Source organism: Crinia signifera, chromosome 4 (genome assembly GCF_055691185.1).
Source record: "Crinia signifera chromosome 4, ASM5569118v1, whole genome shotgun sequence".
Classification (NCBI taxonomy): domain Eukaryota; kingdom Metazoa; phylum Chordata; class Amphibia; order Anura; family Myobatrachidae; genus Crinia; species Crinia signifera.
In genome coordinates, this window is record NC_139220.1 from 102,463,088 (window position 1) to 102,478,943 (window position 15,856).

The 15,856-nt window shown below is 45.4% G+C and overlaps 1 protein-coding gene across 1 annotated transcript in view; it reads right to left on the bottom strand.

Annotated features, from left to right (window-relative positions):
• Positions 1-13,306: 13,306 nt before the first annotated feature.
• The window catches only part of F12 (coagulation factor XII), a 35,323-nt gene continuing 32,773 nt past the window's right edge, over positions 13,307-15,856 (bottom strand). Inside the window, exon 14 of the mRNA XM_083182075.1 lies at positions 13,307-13,886. Coding sequence (XP_083038201.1) covers positions 13,731-13,886 — 156 coding nt within the window. The 3' untranslated portion in view covers positions 13,307-13,730. The remainder of the gene's footprint in view (positions 13,887-15,856) is intronic.

The following is a 15,856-nucleotide window of genomic DNA, read 5'->3' on the forward strand; positions in this document are numbered from 1 at the left end:
GACACATGTTAATTACACAGGTTCTGTGGCAGTTTAAAATCAGGTGAAGTGGAGTCTTGAAATCAGCCAGCCACAGAACCTGTGTAATTAATATGTGTCCGGAATTAAAGGAGCTAGGTGGTAACCCTAATCATCGTCATGGCGCCGTATCCCTGCTTCCGGCGTCCCAAACGATGTGAGAGCGCTCGCCGGGTTTTAACTTTCCCACTGACTGATGCCGGGCACAGCGGGCATCAACATCATGGCGCCGCATCCCTGGCACCGGAGACCCTATCCAGGTGTCAAGGGATGAGCGCTGTGGGGTCCTATTATTAATATTATTATTATACTGGGGGAGCAATCTGTGGAGTCCTTTTACTATTATTATTATACAGGGGGGGCAGCCTGTGGTGCCCTTTTATTATACAGGGGGAGCAGCCTGTGGTGTCCTTTTATTATACAGGGGGAGCAGCCTGTGGGGTCCTGTTATTATTATTAATGAGCAAGGTCAGTCCTCTTAGCAACAAGCAAGGTCAGTCCCCCTTGGCAACGAGCAAGGACAGTCCCCCTTTTCGTCGCGCAAGGGGGGGGCGCGAAACATGCCCTTGCTCCGGGCACCGTGGAACCAAGCTACACCACTGCCAATGCTACATCCTTGGATACAGCATAGGACCACACATGTATATACCAGATACCTCCTGTGCATTAACATATGCTAACATCACTGCTGCTTACTTGGCAGCTAAATCCAACCACATCTATATCCGGCCCAATATTTTTAACAGCATTTTTTTGTTGTACTAATTATGTAACACTGGTTATCTAGCATTTGCTCTCGTCATGGAGGTGCTGGAGTAACTAGTCTTGGCCTCAATATTAATGACTATTCATTGTATAAGCATCATACTATTAAACAGTATTTTTATTTTTATTGCATTTTTTGGTATTATTTAATTGCATTTTTTGGTATGGGTGTTGCCAGAACTTTGTGGGCAAGGAAGTTGCGTGAAATCAGTTTGTGACCTGAGCAAGCAAGTGTGAGCGACTAAGGAGCCAGGAGACATTATAGAGGGGCTGAATGGTTGGGATACGGTCATTTGGTCTACAGCATTATGGTCTACAGTCATTAAGTCGACACCATTAGGTCAACATGGGAAAGGTCGACATGGGAAAAGGTCGATATGGGAAAAGGTCTAAAGGTCATTAGTTCATCAGGTCATCAGTTCGACATTGTCTAGGTCGACAGTCAAAAGGTCGACATGGGGTTTTTCACTGTTTTTTGAGCCAACATGTGCGGACAGGCGGTATTTCATGCACTACTATCCACTAGGGCGTGGTGGGAGAATAAAATAGTGTGCAGAGCGCAGCGAGGCACCGTGCCCGACGCATCGCGAGAGCAGCGAGTGATGCAAGGGGATGCAGTGCACATCAAACTGTGTCCATGCCATGTCGACTGTGTTGACATTCAGGTAAAAAAATTGTGAAAAACCCCATGTCGACCTAGACAATGTCGAACTAATGACCTTTTGAACTAATGACCTGTCAAACTAATGACCTTTCGCCCTAGAACCATGTCGACCTTTTCTCATGTCGACCTAGACTTATGTCAACCTTCTCCCATGTCGAACTAATAACTGTCGACCATAATGCTGTAGACCAAATGATCCCAACCCGCATGGTTATCATAGTCAGGACGCTAAGATTAACTGTTAGTAGCAGCACTGGTAGGAAATGTCACCTACTGTAGTAACACTACAATAAGTGCAAGCCTTATAGGGGTGAGGGGATGTGGTAGGTGGCGGGAGGGGGGGTTTCATGCATTGGAAATATGGAACATTTATCTAATTTGATAGCACTAGAAACATCTATACATTCATAAATACAATATTATGCTATTTTTATATTATCTTGCTCTATAGTGTTAAATGTTGTCTGTAAAACAGATTGGATGCTCCTGCAGTGCTACCAAATTAAATGCATTTTGTATATATAAAATCTGAGTTGTAATTAGGGTGGTGCAACTGATGCCACCTCACAGAGGGCCTTATTCTAGTTCACTCTTTCTGACAAAATTCTTCTTAGATGGACAAAACCATGGGCCTTATTCTGGTCGATGCGTAAATTTCCGAATTCTTTCGGATGGCGTTTTTTAGCCGTCTGCGCATGCGTAGGCAACAGTATGCGCATGTGCCACGCACGGTCTCCATACTCGTTCTCACTAATACCGTACAGAAATGTGCACTGCATTCACTCGGGAAATATGAGCGTAATATGGGCGTCATTCGGAAGTACACAGGGGCGTAGTTTCAAAGTGGGCTAAACTGGGCGTAAACATGGGCGTACACGAGGGAGTGCACTAATTCTGGTAGGCGTGCATTCGGATAGAACACCGACTGCAAACGAACCAAAAGGCAGGAAATATGCGGTCTCCATAAGCAAGTATTGCTTTGCGGACACCACTCGGTCATGCGCTAGGCATTTGGAACGCCCAATCAGTACGCCCGCACCTGAACCAATGTCAGCTGAACACAATACAATCCACTCCTCTACTCATTACTCATTAATTACACTCTTGTCATTGCTTCAATTGGAACCATTGCAGCCTAAATGGACCATTACAAAACACAGGTAGCCTAATTGCATAAGTGTGTCATGTGACAGATTTATGAGTTCAGATAATAGTCATGAGTTTTTGCGGAAATACACCGCATTGGTGCGTACGGCCAGCTTCAAGTCCGTTCAGACGCTGTAAGACCGTGCAGAATATGTGTGTGTCCACCGCACACGCAAGGTTTGGATGTCGTCCGTAAACATGCCCTCTTCTTAGAGAGCGAGTCCGTCCGAATGCGGAGGACCTATGGGCGTTTCTTCTTACAATGTCAGCACAGCGTGGCGTGCAGCCCGCTCCGAAAGAATTCAGACATTTACGCACCAACCAGAATAACCTCCCATGTGCACTGCAGGGGGGGCAGATGTTACTTGTGCAGAGAGAATTAGATTTGGGTGGGGTTTTACTTCAAAGTGAGATCTATATTGCAGTGTAAAAATAAAGCAGCCAGTATTTACCCTGCACAGAAACAAAATAACTCACCCAAATCTAATTATCTAAATCTAAGGACCTTTCAAGTGGAGCCAGGGCTTAGGGCCTTATTTTGGTTCATTCTTTCTGACAAAATCCTTCTTAGATAGACAAAACCATGTGCACTGCAGGGGGGGCAGATGTAACATGTGCAGAGAGAATTAGATTTGGGTGAGTAATTTTGTTTCTGTGCAGGGAAAATACTGACTGCTTTATTTTTACACTGCAATATAGATCTCACTTTGAAGTAAAACCCCACCCAAATCGAATTCTCTCTGCACATGTTACATCTGCCCCACCTGCAGTGCACATGGTTTTGCCCATCTAAGAAGGATTTTGTCAGAAAGAATGAACCAAAATAAGGCCCTTAGTGTAGCTGCTGGAACAATTGACTAGTACAGTCCATCAGCCGGCATCTTGGCGGCACTTTTTAAATGTTTGCCAGGGCAGTACTGCACCACAGCCATGAGCACTTTTCACACTGTCACCAGCAACTATCTGCTATCTTTTATTTATTTATGAATAGTTTCTTATATAGCGCACACATATTCCACAGCACTTTACAGAGAATATTTGAACATTCACATCAGTCCCTGCCACAGTGGAGCTTACAGTATATTTTTGGGTTGTGGCAGGAAACAAGAGTACCCTGAGGAAACCCACGCAAGCACAGGGAGAATATACAAACTCTGCACAGTTTAGGGCCATAGTGAGAATCGATCCCAGGACCTGTGAGGCAGTAATGCTAACCATTACACCCCCGTACTACCCTTTACTAGGGTCAACCTTTACTAAGTCAAAGGTGAGGAGGTCGGAGTCACTGGGGGGGACGACCCACTTCTATTTTGCCCCTGGGTGCCTACATGCATTTACGTCACTGAGTCTACTTATTTCTTGCATTGGCAGCTACTGAATAGAAGTTAATGATGATGGTAACTTCACACCCTTATGGAATGTGATTGTAAATATATTTTATTGATCTAGATTCTTTACAAAATGTGCTTCTCCAGAATACTGTAGCAGTCTTTTATTATTCTACTTTTCCAACTTCCCTTTGAAATGTATTTGAGTGACGACATCAGGAATATCAGAAGATTATAAGGAAGTCTGGCGTTTCCTGGAGCATGTTGAGTTCCTTGAATGCATCAGGTTATTGGTATCTATATTATTGCAAGGTGAAGTATTTATTTACAGTTTCTTATATAGTGCAGCAGATTTCGTTGCACTTTACAATTGTACTTAGCATTTGTTGTGAGTAGATATGACTGTTAATATTTAGATAATCAGAAACAGAACATCAATATTAGAGATGAGCGGGTCCAGATCCCCGAGATCCGACAGATCCGAATATCGGGGATCCGGGCCAGATCCGAGCCGGCTCGGGAGTTCCCGCCTGAATTCCGGACCAATAACGAGGCCAAACGTCATCATCGCGCTGTCGGATTCTCTCGGGAGCGGGATCTTATAAAAGACCATCTTCACTCCAATCTTGGAGAGGGAAGAGGGTGGTTGAGAAGCTCCGTATGCTCTGTGCTGTGCTCTGTGCCATGTGCTCCGTGCTGTGCGCCGTGACCTGACCTGTGCCCTCACTGCCCTGTGCTGTGCTCTGTGCCATGTGCTCCGTGACCTGCCCTGTGCCCTCACTGCCCTGTGCTGTGCTCCGTGCTGTGCTGTGCTCCGTGACCTGCCCTGTGCCCTCACTGCCCTGTGCTGTGCTCCGTGACCTGCCCTGTGCCCTCACTGCCCTGTTTTGTAGACTTGAGAGTCAGTGACTGTTTATAGGCCTGAGCCCTGTAGTGTGATTTAACTAACTAGGTGCTGCAGTGCTAACACGCAGGGGCTGCAGTGTCCACTGTCCAGGGGCTGTCCTGTGGCCCGTGCCCTGTTGTGATTTATTTAGCCCTAAGCCCTGTGTTGTGATTTATTTAGCCCTGAACCCTGTGTTTTTTGTGATTTAACTAACTAACTCAGTGCTGCAGTGCTCACACGCAGGGGCTGCAGTGCTGCTGAGTAGTACACTGTGTACAGGGGCTGCAGTAATACAAGGGGCTGTGTCCAGTGTGACATGTAATGTGTGCCAGCATATATCCTGTGTCCAGCGTGACATATATCCAGTGTCCAGTGTGACGACATATATCCAGTGGCCAGTGTGACGACAATATATCCTGTGTCCAGTGTGACGACATATATCCTGTGTCCAGTGTGACGACAATATATCCTGTGTCCAGTGTGACGACATATATCCTGTGTCCAGTGTGACGACATATATCCTGTGTCCAGTGTGATGACATATATCCTGTGTCCAGTGTGACGACATATATCCAGTGGCCAGTGTGACATCTAACCATTGTGTGACGGCATATATCCAGTGTCCAGCGTGACATATATCCATTGTCCAGTGTACAGGAGCTGTGTCCAGAGGCTGTGTCCAGTGTGACGGCTGTGTCCATTGTCCAGGGGCTGTGTCCAGTGTGACGGCTGTGTCCAGTGTACAGGAGCTGTGTCCAGAGGCTGTGTCCATTGTCCAGGGGCTGTGTCCAGGGTGACAGGCTGTGTCCAGTGTCCAGGGGCAGTGTCCAGGGGCTGTGTCCAGGGGCAGTGTCCAGTGTCCAAGGGGCTGTGTCCAATGTGACAGGCTGTGTCCAGTGTAAAGTAAGAAAAATAAATAAAAGTAATAAATAAAATAAAAACACATTTTTGGAGGATGATGGAGGTGGAAATAGTGGGAGTTCTGAAGCTTCTACCACCAGTCATTACAAGGCCGATACCTCTTTGTATTTGCTGTTTGGAGCATTTCTCTTTTTTTTGGGATAGTCTATTAAACTGCCACCCTGTCTGCCCCTGCAGTGCCGCTCTGCCAGGTTGGAAGTGTAAGGTCCACATGTATGTGATGCCGACTGCTGTCGCTTAGCTTAGTCATCCAGCTACCTCGGTATACCCTTTTGGCCCAACTACAGTAAATGAAAACAATTTTGTAAGCTGTGAAGTGATCAAAATTGACTAGAAATGAGTGGAAACTAATGTTATTGAGGTCAATAATACTTTAGGGGCAAAAACAGGCCCAAATTCTGTTATTTTAGCCATTTTTAGCATTTTTTCATAAAAATCCAGATCCAAAACCAAAACCAAAACCCACAAGGGTGGTTTTGCCAAAACCAATCCAGATCCAAAACACGAAGGGAGATCCAGATCCAAAACCAAAACCCGAAAAAGTCACCGCCGCACATCTCTAATCAATATTATAGAAGACCTTTGGGCTAACTTACAGTAGCAAGCTTTTTCTTCATAAAATGACATAGAAACTGCAGTTTCATCGTAATTGTATGAAATGCTTCTATATACTGATAGATTCAAGAGATGTCACAGTAATCTCTTGCAGAATGCAAATTAGCGCTGCAGATTGCAGTAACTACCATTATTAACAGGTACTATGGTTTGACCCCTTTCTACCAAACTGCAAAAAGCAAAGCATTTCAGAATTTGGTCCCATTAGATTTCAGCATCTTCAGATATATTTACCTATACTGTCGGCACTAACAATACAGATAATGGGCGGTATTCAATGAGCTGAATCGTTTGTCACAGCGATTCAGTTTTTTCATTCGCCAGCCAATCGCCGTTTTTTTGCTGCCAATCGCCATGCATGGGGATTCGTGTGGAGTCGCCGAGTCACCCTATTCAACGTGGCTGAGAATCGCCGGCCCTAACGGCGATTCTCAGCCAACCCTGCGTTTCCCAAAACAGCGTCAGTAATGTCGTCAGTGTTTAAAAAAATGCAGTGAAATGCAAGAGAAATGCAAATTACCCTGAATAAACGCTTCCAATACTGCAGACGGCAAAATCGGGGTAATCTGCACAAAGGGCAAACGAAGGAGTGAGGTGGGGAGGAGAATCATGGGTAAGTGAGGTGCACCATGGGTAAGAACAGTGCTTTGTGGGAGAAAAAAAAAATACCTCAAAAAATTAAATATATATTTGTATAGCACTTCTACGACCATCACATCACACAAGGGCAGCAAATAATAATACATTACACTTGCACAGTTAAATAGAACACTTAAAACCAATTATTTGACATGTTCCTATCAAAGTTCACCAGAAAAAAATGACGAGGGACACTCGGTGAGGAACGGCGATATGTAACAAGAAAAAGGAATCGCCAACTTCACATTGAATACACTTTTGGCGATTCCCCTCGACTACCGTCGATTCCCCATGCAAAATCCTATAGACTAAAAACGGCGATTTTTAGAGAATTACATTTGGCGATTGGTGCTTCATTCACCGGTCCTCAACGGCGATTATAGGTCATTGAATAGGGTGATTCGCTTATACAGCTCATAAAATCGCCGGCACACATGAAAAAAACACAGAATCGCCATAAAACTTGGCGATTCTGGCTCATTGAATACCGCCCAATAAATACTCTTAAAAAGTTAATAAATTAAAGAAAACGTAAAACATACTGTATATACAGTACTTATGAAAACAGACTGCTTAAGGAAGTGGTTGAGCAGTAAAGCAGCCCTTTTACTGGGGACAGAAATGTAACATGAGTCACTTTCATATGTAACATGAGTCAGGTGTCAAAATTTTACGTACAGTTTGGATAGCATTCAGTTTTTTCTTTGGCAGAATGCAAGGAAATCCTGCATGTCCGATTTTGTACTTAAAAGCTTATTTTACAGGAGATATATCGCATGCGATTTATCAAACCACAACAAACCCAGCGGTGGGCTGGCCCGGGGGGCGCAGGGTTCCATTTGCCCCCGGGCCAGTACGATTTTAGCAACCTGGGGCCAGCTGTGTGTACTTTCGACAGCCAGGACTTGGGAGGCATACCATTACCTGCCCACTCAGCTTGTTTTATAAGGAGGATCACGCCACCTTCCTGCAGTGCCATCAGTCACCTGAAGGAGAGAATCTCGACAATCCTCCCTCCCCACAGCCTAATCCTTCCCACTAATGCCTAACCCCCATACCCCATCACCTAAACTTACCGCCCAGCGGCTTAACCATAACCCACCCTTCCAAGTGTGTAACACTAACCCATCCTCCCCACCACCTAACCGTACCCCCCCAGTTCCCAGATCTTTATCCCCTGATGAAGTCCCATACCACAAGATAAAGGGACAAAACCGGTTGGGCTAATACCTCTTCATCCCCTGCTGGCATCACAACCAGATAAGCTATAAATAACCTTTGGTACTTATGTAGTATCTGGGCGTCCAATTTAGAAATCGGATCGGATTGCATCGCATCGCATGCGACCAAATCGTATGCGATGCGATGGTCAAGATTTTTTCATAGGATTCAATGTTAAAATGGTCTGAGTCCATTTTAACATAGAATTCAATGGGAAAAAGGGGTCCTTTTCCTTTCCCCACTATCCAAGTGGGCATGGAGTTGGATGTAAACCTGTGGCGAGCGTAGCGAGCCACCGAGCCCGAAGCGTGGCGAGCGTAGCGCGCCCCGCAAGGGGACACAGAATACTTTTTAAGAAATATGCGTCCCCTCGCGGGGCTCGCTTCGCTCGCCACGCTTCGGGCTCGGTGGCTCGCTGCGCTCGCCACGCTATATAAAATCAACTCTATGCCCACTTGGATAGTGGGAAAATGAACAGGACCTTCTTAACATTGAATCCTATGCAAAATCGCATCGAATCGCATCGCATCGCATCTGATTGTATGCCTTAAGGTAAGGCATACAATCACAAAATCGGCAGCCCAGATACTACATAAGTACCTAACCTTTTGCTTATGTACGGGTCCACCCACACTGTTTCTACTTTATATATATTTTTTATGTGAATTGTATTTCCCGCGTTGGGAGACTTTTTTGGTTTTAAGGGCTGCGGATGACACCGGCCAGATAGACCACCTGGATACATATAATCCAAGTTCACATATTTACTATCTCTCGAATATATAATGACCCGCTCCCCCTGATACTTCCCCCATGTCTGCGCAAGGACAGGGCGGGCAGCTGACATCCGCTGACATCAGCTGAACGCCCATGAAACGCTGGACGTTCCCATAGGCATATTGCCCGGCCGATCGCCCCATCCAGACACAGCGGCTGCATATGCGCAGTCACAAACAATCGGTCCCCCATGCAAACGTGCGGGGATGGATTGAATTAGAATACCCCCCTAAGTTCGAAGATGGGTGTAATCAGACGACCCCTTAGGGTGCTGTCATAAGGGTCCATGCTATTTCTGTTGTTTTCATGCATTGTGATATGTCATTGGAAAGCTTATGACTTTCTGAATACCACCAGGGCCACAGAAAATGCTTACGGGCCCCGGTAAAAAGGGGCATGGTCAACGGGAGGCGTATGAGCATGACCCTGTACAAAAATTAACCCTAATTTGCAGGGTGTGCTGCAGTTGCCTCTCTCCCCCACTCAGCACTGACCAGCATGTGCTGAGCGGGGAAGAGTAGCTGTGCTGTTGCAGCAACCTCTGCTCTCTACTCCCATTGACGGGTCTCTGCAGCAAGAAAGGGGGGCGCGGGACATGGGCCTCTCCATCAGACCTGGGCCAAGGGTAAAAAGTCCCCCCCCCCCCGCCGAAACTGAATACAACACAATAAACAGACTACCTTAAGTGGACCCTTAACCCCTTGAGTGGTGGGTTTTCCTGGGGCAGGACAAACCTACTGAGTCAGTATTGTTCAGTTTCACTATATGTTTTAAATGTCTGTGTTTCGAAGAGCACCTACAAATGCACTTTGCCACTCAAGTGCAACTGCAACATTAATGTGATAATCAAATTCCACTGATTCCATAATACAAGATTCAAAATCCTTTATCTCTGAACATCTCCAAATCAATAAGTGCCTGTTAAAATGCTTAATCAAAAACGAAATCTTGACCTTCACTCGGCTAATTTTCTCTCCTAAACTTCTGTATCTCTGCAATCACCACTATCTTAATCCATACACAAAGAACCTCAGGCAGTGGTAAATACAGTAGGGAGGGACACACGGGCCTAGTTCCCTCCTATATATATATATATATATAACCCACTGCCTATACCTATCACCCTCTCCATCACCCACCAGGGCCGGATTAACAATGGGCCTGATGGAGCTACAGCTCCAGGCCCACTCTCCAAATAGGCCCATTTTGTAGCTGAGTGCCAGGCATTTCCAAGGAGCCCAGCTCTGCATCACTAGCCCCCTGGGAACCGGAGATACCGCCAGGCAAACCTGGAACGTTTTCCCCATAGGATAACATGGGACCCGCTAATTCCCGACCGCCATCCGGTTCCAATGGCTGCCAGTTCCCCCTCCGGCATCACAGAAGCTCGAGGTTGATCTCAGTCGAACCTAAATCGCTGGGCCTTCAATCTGATACCTGGTCCATATGGGTTCATTGGTTCTAGAGATATTGCGGGTAAACCAATTTTTTTTTGTCATTTCTGAAATGTAATTTCATGGCTGTTCATGTTGTTTGAAGGCAGATTTCTCTGGAACCAAACGGCCCAGTTTCACGGGACCAAAATCATTTGAAACCTATATGTAAATGAGTCAGTTGGTTCCGATGATATAGCTGGTTGCTTAAAGGGGGACGGGGCGGTTTTCCCTCCCCTTCACACCAGAAAATGCAGGGACTAGGCTAGTGTAAAAGGGGCCAGTCCGGGAATGTCCCTGCATGATCCTGTGACCATATTCCCGGGTAAGTCCCTGCATTTTCTTGTGTGAAAGGGGTATTGTTTCAAATAGCTTGGACATGCAGTGCTCTGAATACAGCCAGGCAGCCCCCTGATCTCTGCCCAGCTGTCAATGGCAATGAGCATGTAATCCCACATGGCAATGAGCATGGAACCCCTGGCAATGAGCATGGAACCCCTGGCAATGAGCATGGAACCCCTGGCAATGAACATGTCGGTAAGCAACACTTATGTAGCCTCATTTTTAATAGACATTATGGTGTTTGGCATAATATGTAATGGAGATTATGGTGAGTGGCTTAAAATGTAAAGGGCATTATTGTGTAATTTTTTTAAGCACGCCTTTGGCGCGCAATGCCCCTATTTATGAAGCATATTGCGCATTGCTCAATCTGTTTGGGATAGTACAGGCATGTCCAAACTAGGGCCCTCCAGCTGTTGTGAAACTACAAGTCCCATTATGCATTGCTACAGTTTTGCTATTAGGGAATGCTAAAACTATGTCAAGACATGCTGGGACGTGTAGTTTCACAACAGCTGGAGGGCCACTGTTTAGACATGCCTGTCCTCACCGCCCGCCACTGTGTCACATACTGTAGTAAAAGGGTATTAGTGGGTAGAACTTTGTTTCACAAATCGATTTTCTGAGCACGGGATCATAGACTGGAAAGTGAGCATGCAAATTGAAATGCACAAGGTAGGCAAGTAAATGCACTTGGAAGCATAAATAAAGCACTGCTGGTCTGCACATTGTGCCTTTAATGGGTCTCTGAGATCTTACATTGTAAATAATTAATCAAAGTTGAAAGAGCTCTCACTGATCATGTTATATTGCAATAAGAGACTTATTTCAGCCAGGGACATATCCATATAACTCTGGTTACTAGGAGTGATCGGAACATGAACCCACCATTATTGTATTCCATTCAAACATTCACATGAGGCTATCAGCATTGGTGTTGGAAGTGGCCAACGCTGGGGGGGGGTCAACTAGTAAGAGGTTGATAGGTACAAAGGTCAACATGGAAATGGTCAACAAAAAAATTGTATGCTTGCGAGCTCACTTTTTGCATATTGGCCTTTTGTGTACATGTTGACCTTTAACCTGTTGATCTTTTATACCTGTGGACCTAATGCCGGTCAACGATATTGTTTATAGCTATTGACTGTCTGTGGTAGCAAAGGAAAAAGATATCAAGATATCAACAATATCTAAAGGTGCCCATACACGTTACAATTATTGTATACAATATTGTATACAATATCGCATCTCATCACATCTCGGTTTTGCAATGAGATCTAGTACAAAAAGTATGTGCAGCATATACTTTTTGTACTAGATCTCGTCTCATCGAAAAACCAAGATACGATGAGATGCGATATTGTATACAATATTGTATACAATAATTGTAACGTGTATGAGCACCTTAAGATATAAGTCGCTCGATGTGGACCAGTTGTGCCAAGCAGCAGTTGAGAGTGGGTAGTCTCACCCACGACATGGATATATAAAAATAACAGGAGAACTGCGCTAAAATAAATGGTAATGCAGCAATTAAAAATGAATACATTTATTGGTATATAAAATGAATAAGTAGTACAAATAGTACAATTAGAAACCAATTAGCATTGTTTTGTATAAGTTACATGATCATTAGTTTCTAATTGTACATACCAGGTGTGCAGCATGATAACTGTTTAATGGGTACTTAAATCCTACCCTGTGACAGTGTTAGTCACCTTTGATAAAGCTGCTAAGGCAGCAAAATATGTAAGGTGTTTGCTGGTGCACCATATTCATTTCTACAATTTGGGTTCACCTACCTAACCCACCCCCTAACAACCTATATTTTATCCCGGATCCAACTATGCTCCTGGGATCAACGGGAACATTGTCCAGGGTGTGGTACAGGGGTCCGACAGTCAGGATCCTGACAGTCATTAGCCCGATGTCGGGATCCTGACTGTCCGGACTCAGACAGCATGGTGAGCGCAACTAAGCCCCTTGCGGGCACTATTCGTGGACCCCCATGAGGGAAAATAGCTGGTGCCCGTCGGGAACCTGTCTGTCGGTGTTTTGACAGTCAGGATCCCGACGTCAGGCAAATGCCTGTCGGAATCCCGACTATCGGGACCCCGTGCGGCACCCCATTGTCCACTGCCGGAACTATATTCTGAACGTGCCCTTCCAAACAACCAGGAACATCTTTTGGAGAAACGAAGGCCCAGTACAAAGAGTAGAGAAGTGGGAGCAGATTAGAAATACCAGCACATTGGACACGCAATTTCATCCCATAAGGAGAATAAAACATGGATCTCCCCAGTACTGGTGAATTCAGTTGGTGAATATAAAAGAACCTTTTTATTTTTTTCTGTGCACACCACAGGGTCTTTTTTAATATTGGAATTTCCTTGCTACTTATTCATTTTATACACCAATAAATGTATTCATTTTTAATTGCTGCATTACCATTTATTTTAGCCAGGATAATTTCTTCCTGTTTTCAACTATTGACTGTTGACTTATTTACTGTCGATATGTCATCCGGACCCAGAAAATGATAACAACAGTATTTCAATTGCCCCTCATATCCTTGTATTTAATATTTAATTATACTTTCTGATTGCTTTTATTTTGTGCAACATAAATATTAATTTGCTGCTTTTTAATTTGCCGGTATTATGCTGTTAAACCAATTATGCCCAACATCCTATGTGATTTCTGAGCTAGAATAAGAAGTGTTAGAACAGGCCAGGCAGGTGGGCTCATTTCCCCCTGTGCGACAGTGCTCCAGCCCTGCTGTTGTTGCCAAATGAACAAATGCTTACATAAGAAATAGGATCTAAAAGATCTTTTAAATCTAAGGGATACATTGAAGCAAACAGAATAATCCTGAACTACTGGGTCATGTAAATAGAGCTTTGCGTGATTTCCAAACAAGAGAGTTCTGAAAGGAGTCATGGAATGGATTGTGTCCAAGGGGGGCTCAGTATGACTCAGTCTATGTTGGCGAGGATCCAGTTAATGTAGTGGGAGACATCGGTGTATACACCAGGCTTATTCTCTTCAGCACAGCCAGATCCCCAGCTTACAATGCCAAAAAGATGCACTTTACCATCAACTTCACATACAAAGGGACCTCCTGAGTCTCCCTAAGAGGACACAATACAAAACAAAAATGTTACAATATATTTTGGTCATGGCAATTTTTCATAACTTAAGCCCCATACACACAAGAGGATATTGCGAAAGATATCACTCACAAAGGGGCTTCTGAGCGATATCTTTCACAATATCGTCACATGTTTACACTCAATATCGTTAACAATGAACACTGCCGCGGTTGTTTAACCTTTTCAGTGGTATGCCTGGAAATTTTCAATATGCAGGTGTGCGCCAGTGGTGCCTGCAGCTGTGCACCACTGGCGCATCACCACTCGGGGCAACCCCAGTGGTCGCTCCCCTCCCCTTCTGTCACTCCCACCTGCCCCTGCGCTCTGGTGATCGCATTCCAAAGCTCCCCTGCCGCTATTCGCTGCATTGAGCATGCGCTGGCAGCAGGCCCTGCTCGGTAAAGTTTAGGGATGCTTGGTAGTGCTCGGGAGTTCGGGCGACCAAGTTCCCCCGAGCCACCCCCAAGCATCCCCGAGCCAGCCGCCTGTTCACTGCTGTGAATGGTGGCGGGGAGCTCCGGTGTACGATCATCGGAGCAGACAGATGGGGTAGGGGGAATGACAGGGGGAAAGGGAAGGGGGGAGTGGTCTTCCCCATCTGTGGTGAGTATTCCTGAGGGGCTATTCCTGCCTTGGTAGGTATGTCCTTCCCCAGAAAAACCCACCACTCAAGGGGTTAACAATGACTGATGTCTGCTGAACATGCAGGTCAATTTGGCTATACAGCCAAACATTCCAGGGACGTCACTGAACGATATCTTTTACCGATATCTTTCAGTGTGTAGTGTGTAGTGAGGCAGATGAATTAAAGTCCATTTAACGTTTTGTAAATAACGGGTCCTGCTTCTCCAGTATAACGTGGAGAAGCGGGTACCCATTATTGGCAGATGTATTAACCGATAAGGAGAGCTGTTATGCCCAGCGTGAACGGCTCTCCTTATCGGCTCCCACGGTGTCCCTGCGCATACACGATGCCCTTTCCTCCCCCCAGCTGGCTGTCTGGGCATGCGCGAGATCTCGCTAAAATCACAAGATCTCCAGTGCAGCCGAAGTAGAAGCAGGGCTAGCGTTGCCCGCGCAGTGGGGGATAGGACAACGCTAGCCCTGAGCTGGCAAAGCGGTCTGGGCAGCTGTTAATACATTGCCCTGGGGGGGATTGTAGGGGACAGCCTCGCCGAGTGTAACTCGGCGAGCTGTCAGAAGCACACATTAGGTGCGCTAGTAATATATTGGGGAAAACTTAATCCCCCCAGTTAACCAGCGTTAAGTACATTTCTGCACTTAACGCTGGTTCATACATCTGCCCCATTGTTAATTATATTGGCTGCGGCCCCTATCGTCTAGTGTGTATGGGGCTTTACCTTGTGTTCATCATTAACATGTTAAGTGTTATTAAGAATACAATGTTTGTTACATCACAAGCATTTTCTAAAGAGCCGTACACACTGATGTTCAGCACATATAAAGCATTAAAGGGCCTAGCGATATGGGGAGATTAGTGTTTTGAGCTCAGCACACAGCGTTGCACAGTGATGTGCCCTGAGCTATTGCCATATTGGAATGACACATTGCGCATATCGCCTAGTGTGTATGCCTGACTGTGCACTCCCGCAGGACACATGTAACCTCTTCTGTTTGGCTTTGCTGTGCGGCCAACCAGAAGATATCATGTGCGACCCAGTGCACTGTAATGAAAAATGAAATTAGATTTTGTTCTGTTGTTAATGACATTGTGTAATGTGTATCATCCGGACATGGAGCGTGGAAATGCCGATTCCGGAATCCCAACAGCCGCCATCCCAGTTGTAAGTATGCTAGGGACTCATAGCTTTATGCTGCATGTGGGGGATGGGTAGATTTAGGCACTAGGTAGGTGTTAGAGTTAGGGAGCAGGGTTAGTGGTTCAGGACCTACTCAAAATATCAATGTAATAGACAAAACCGGTGCTG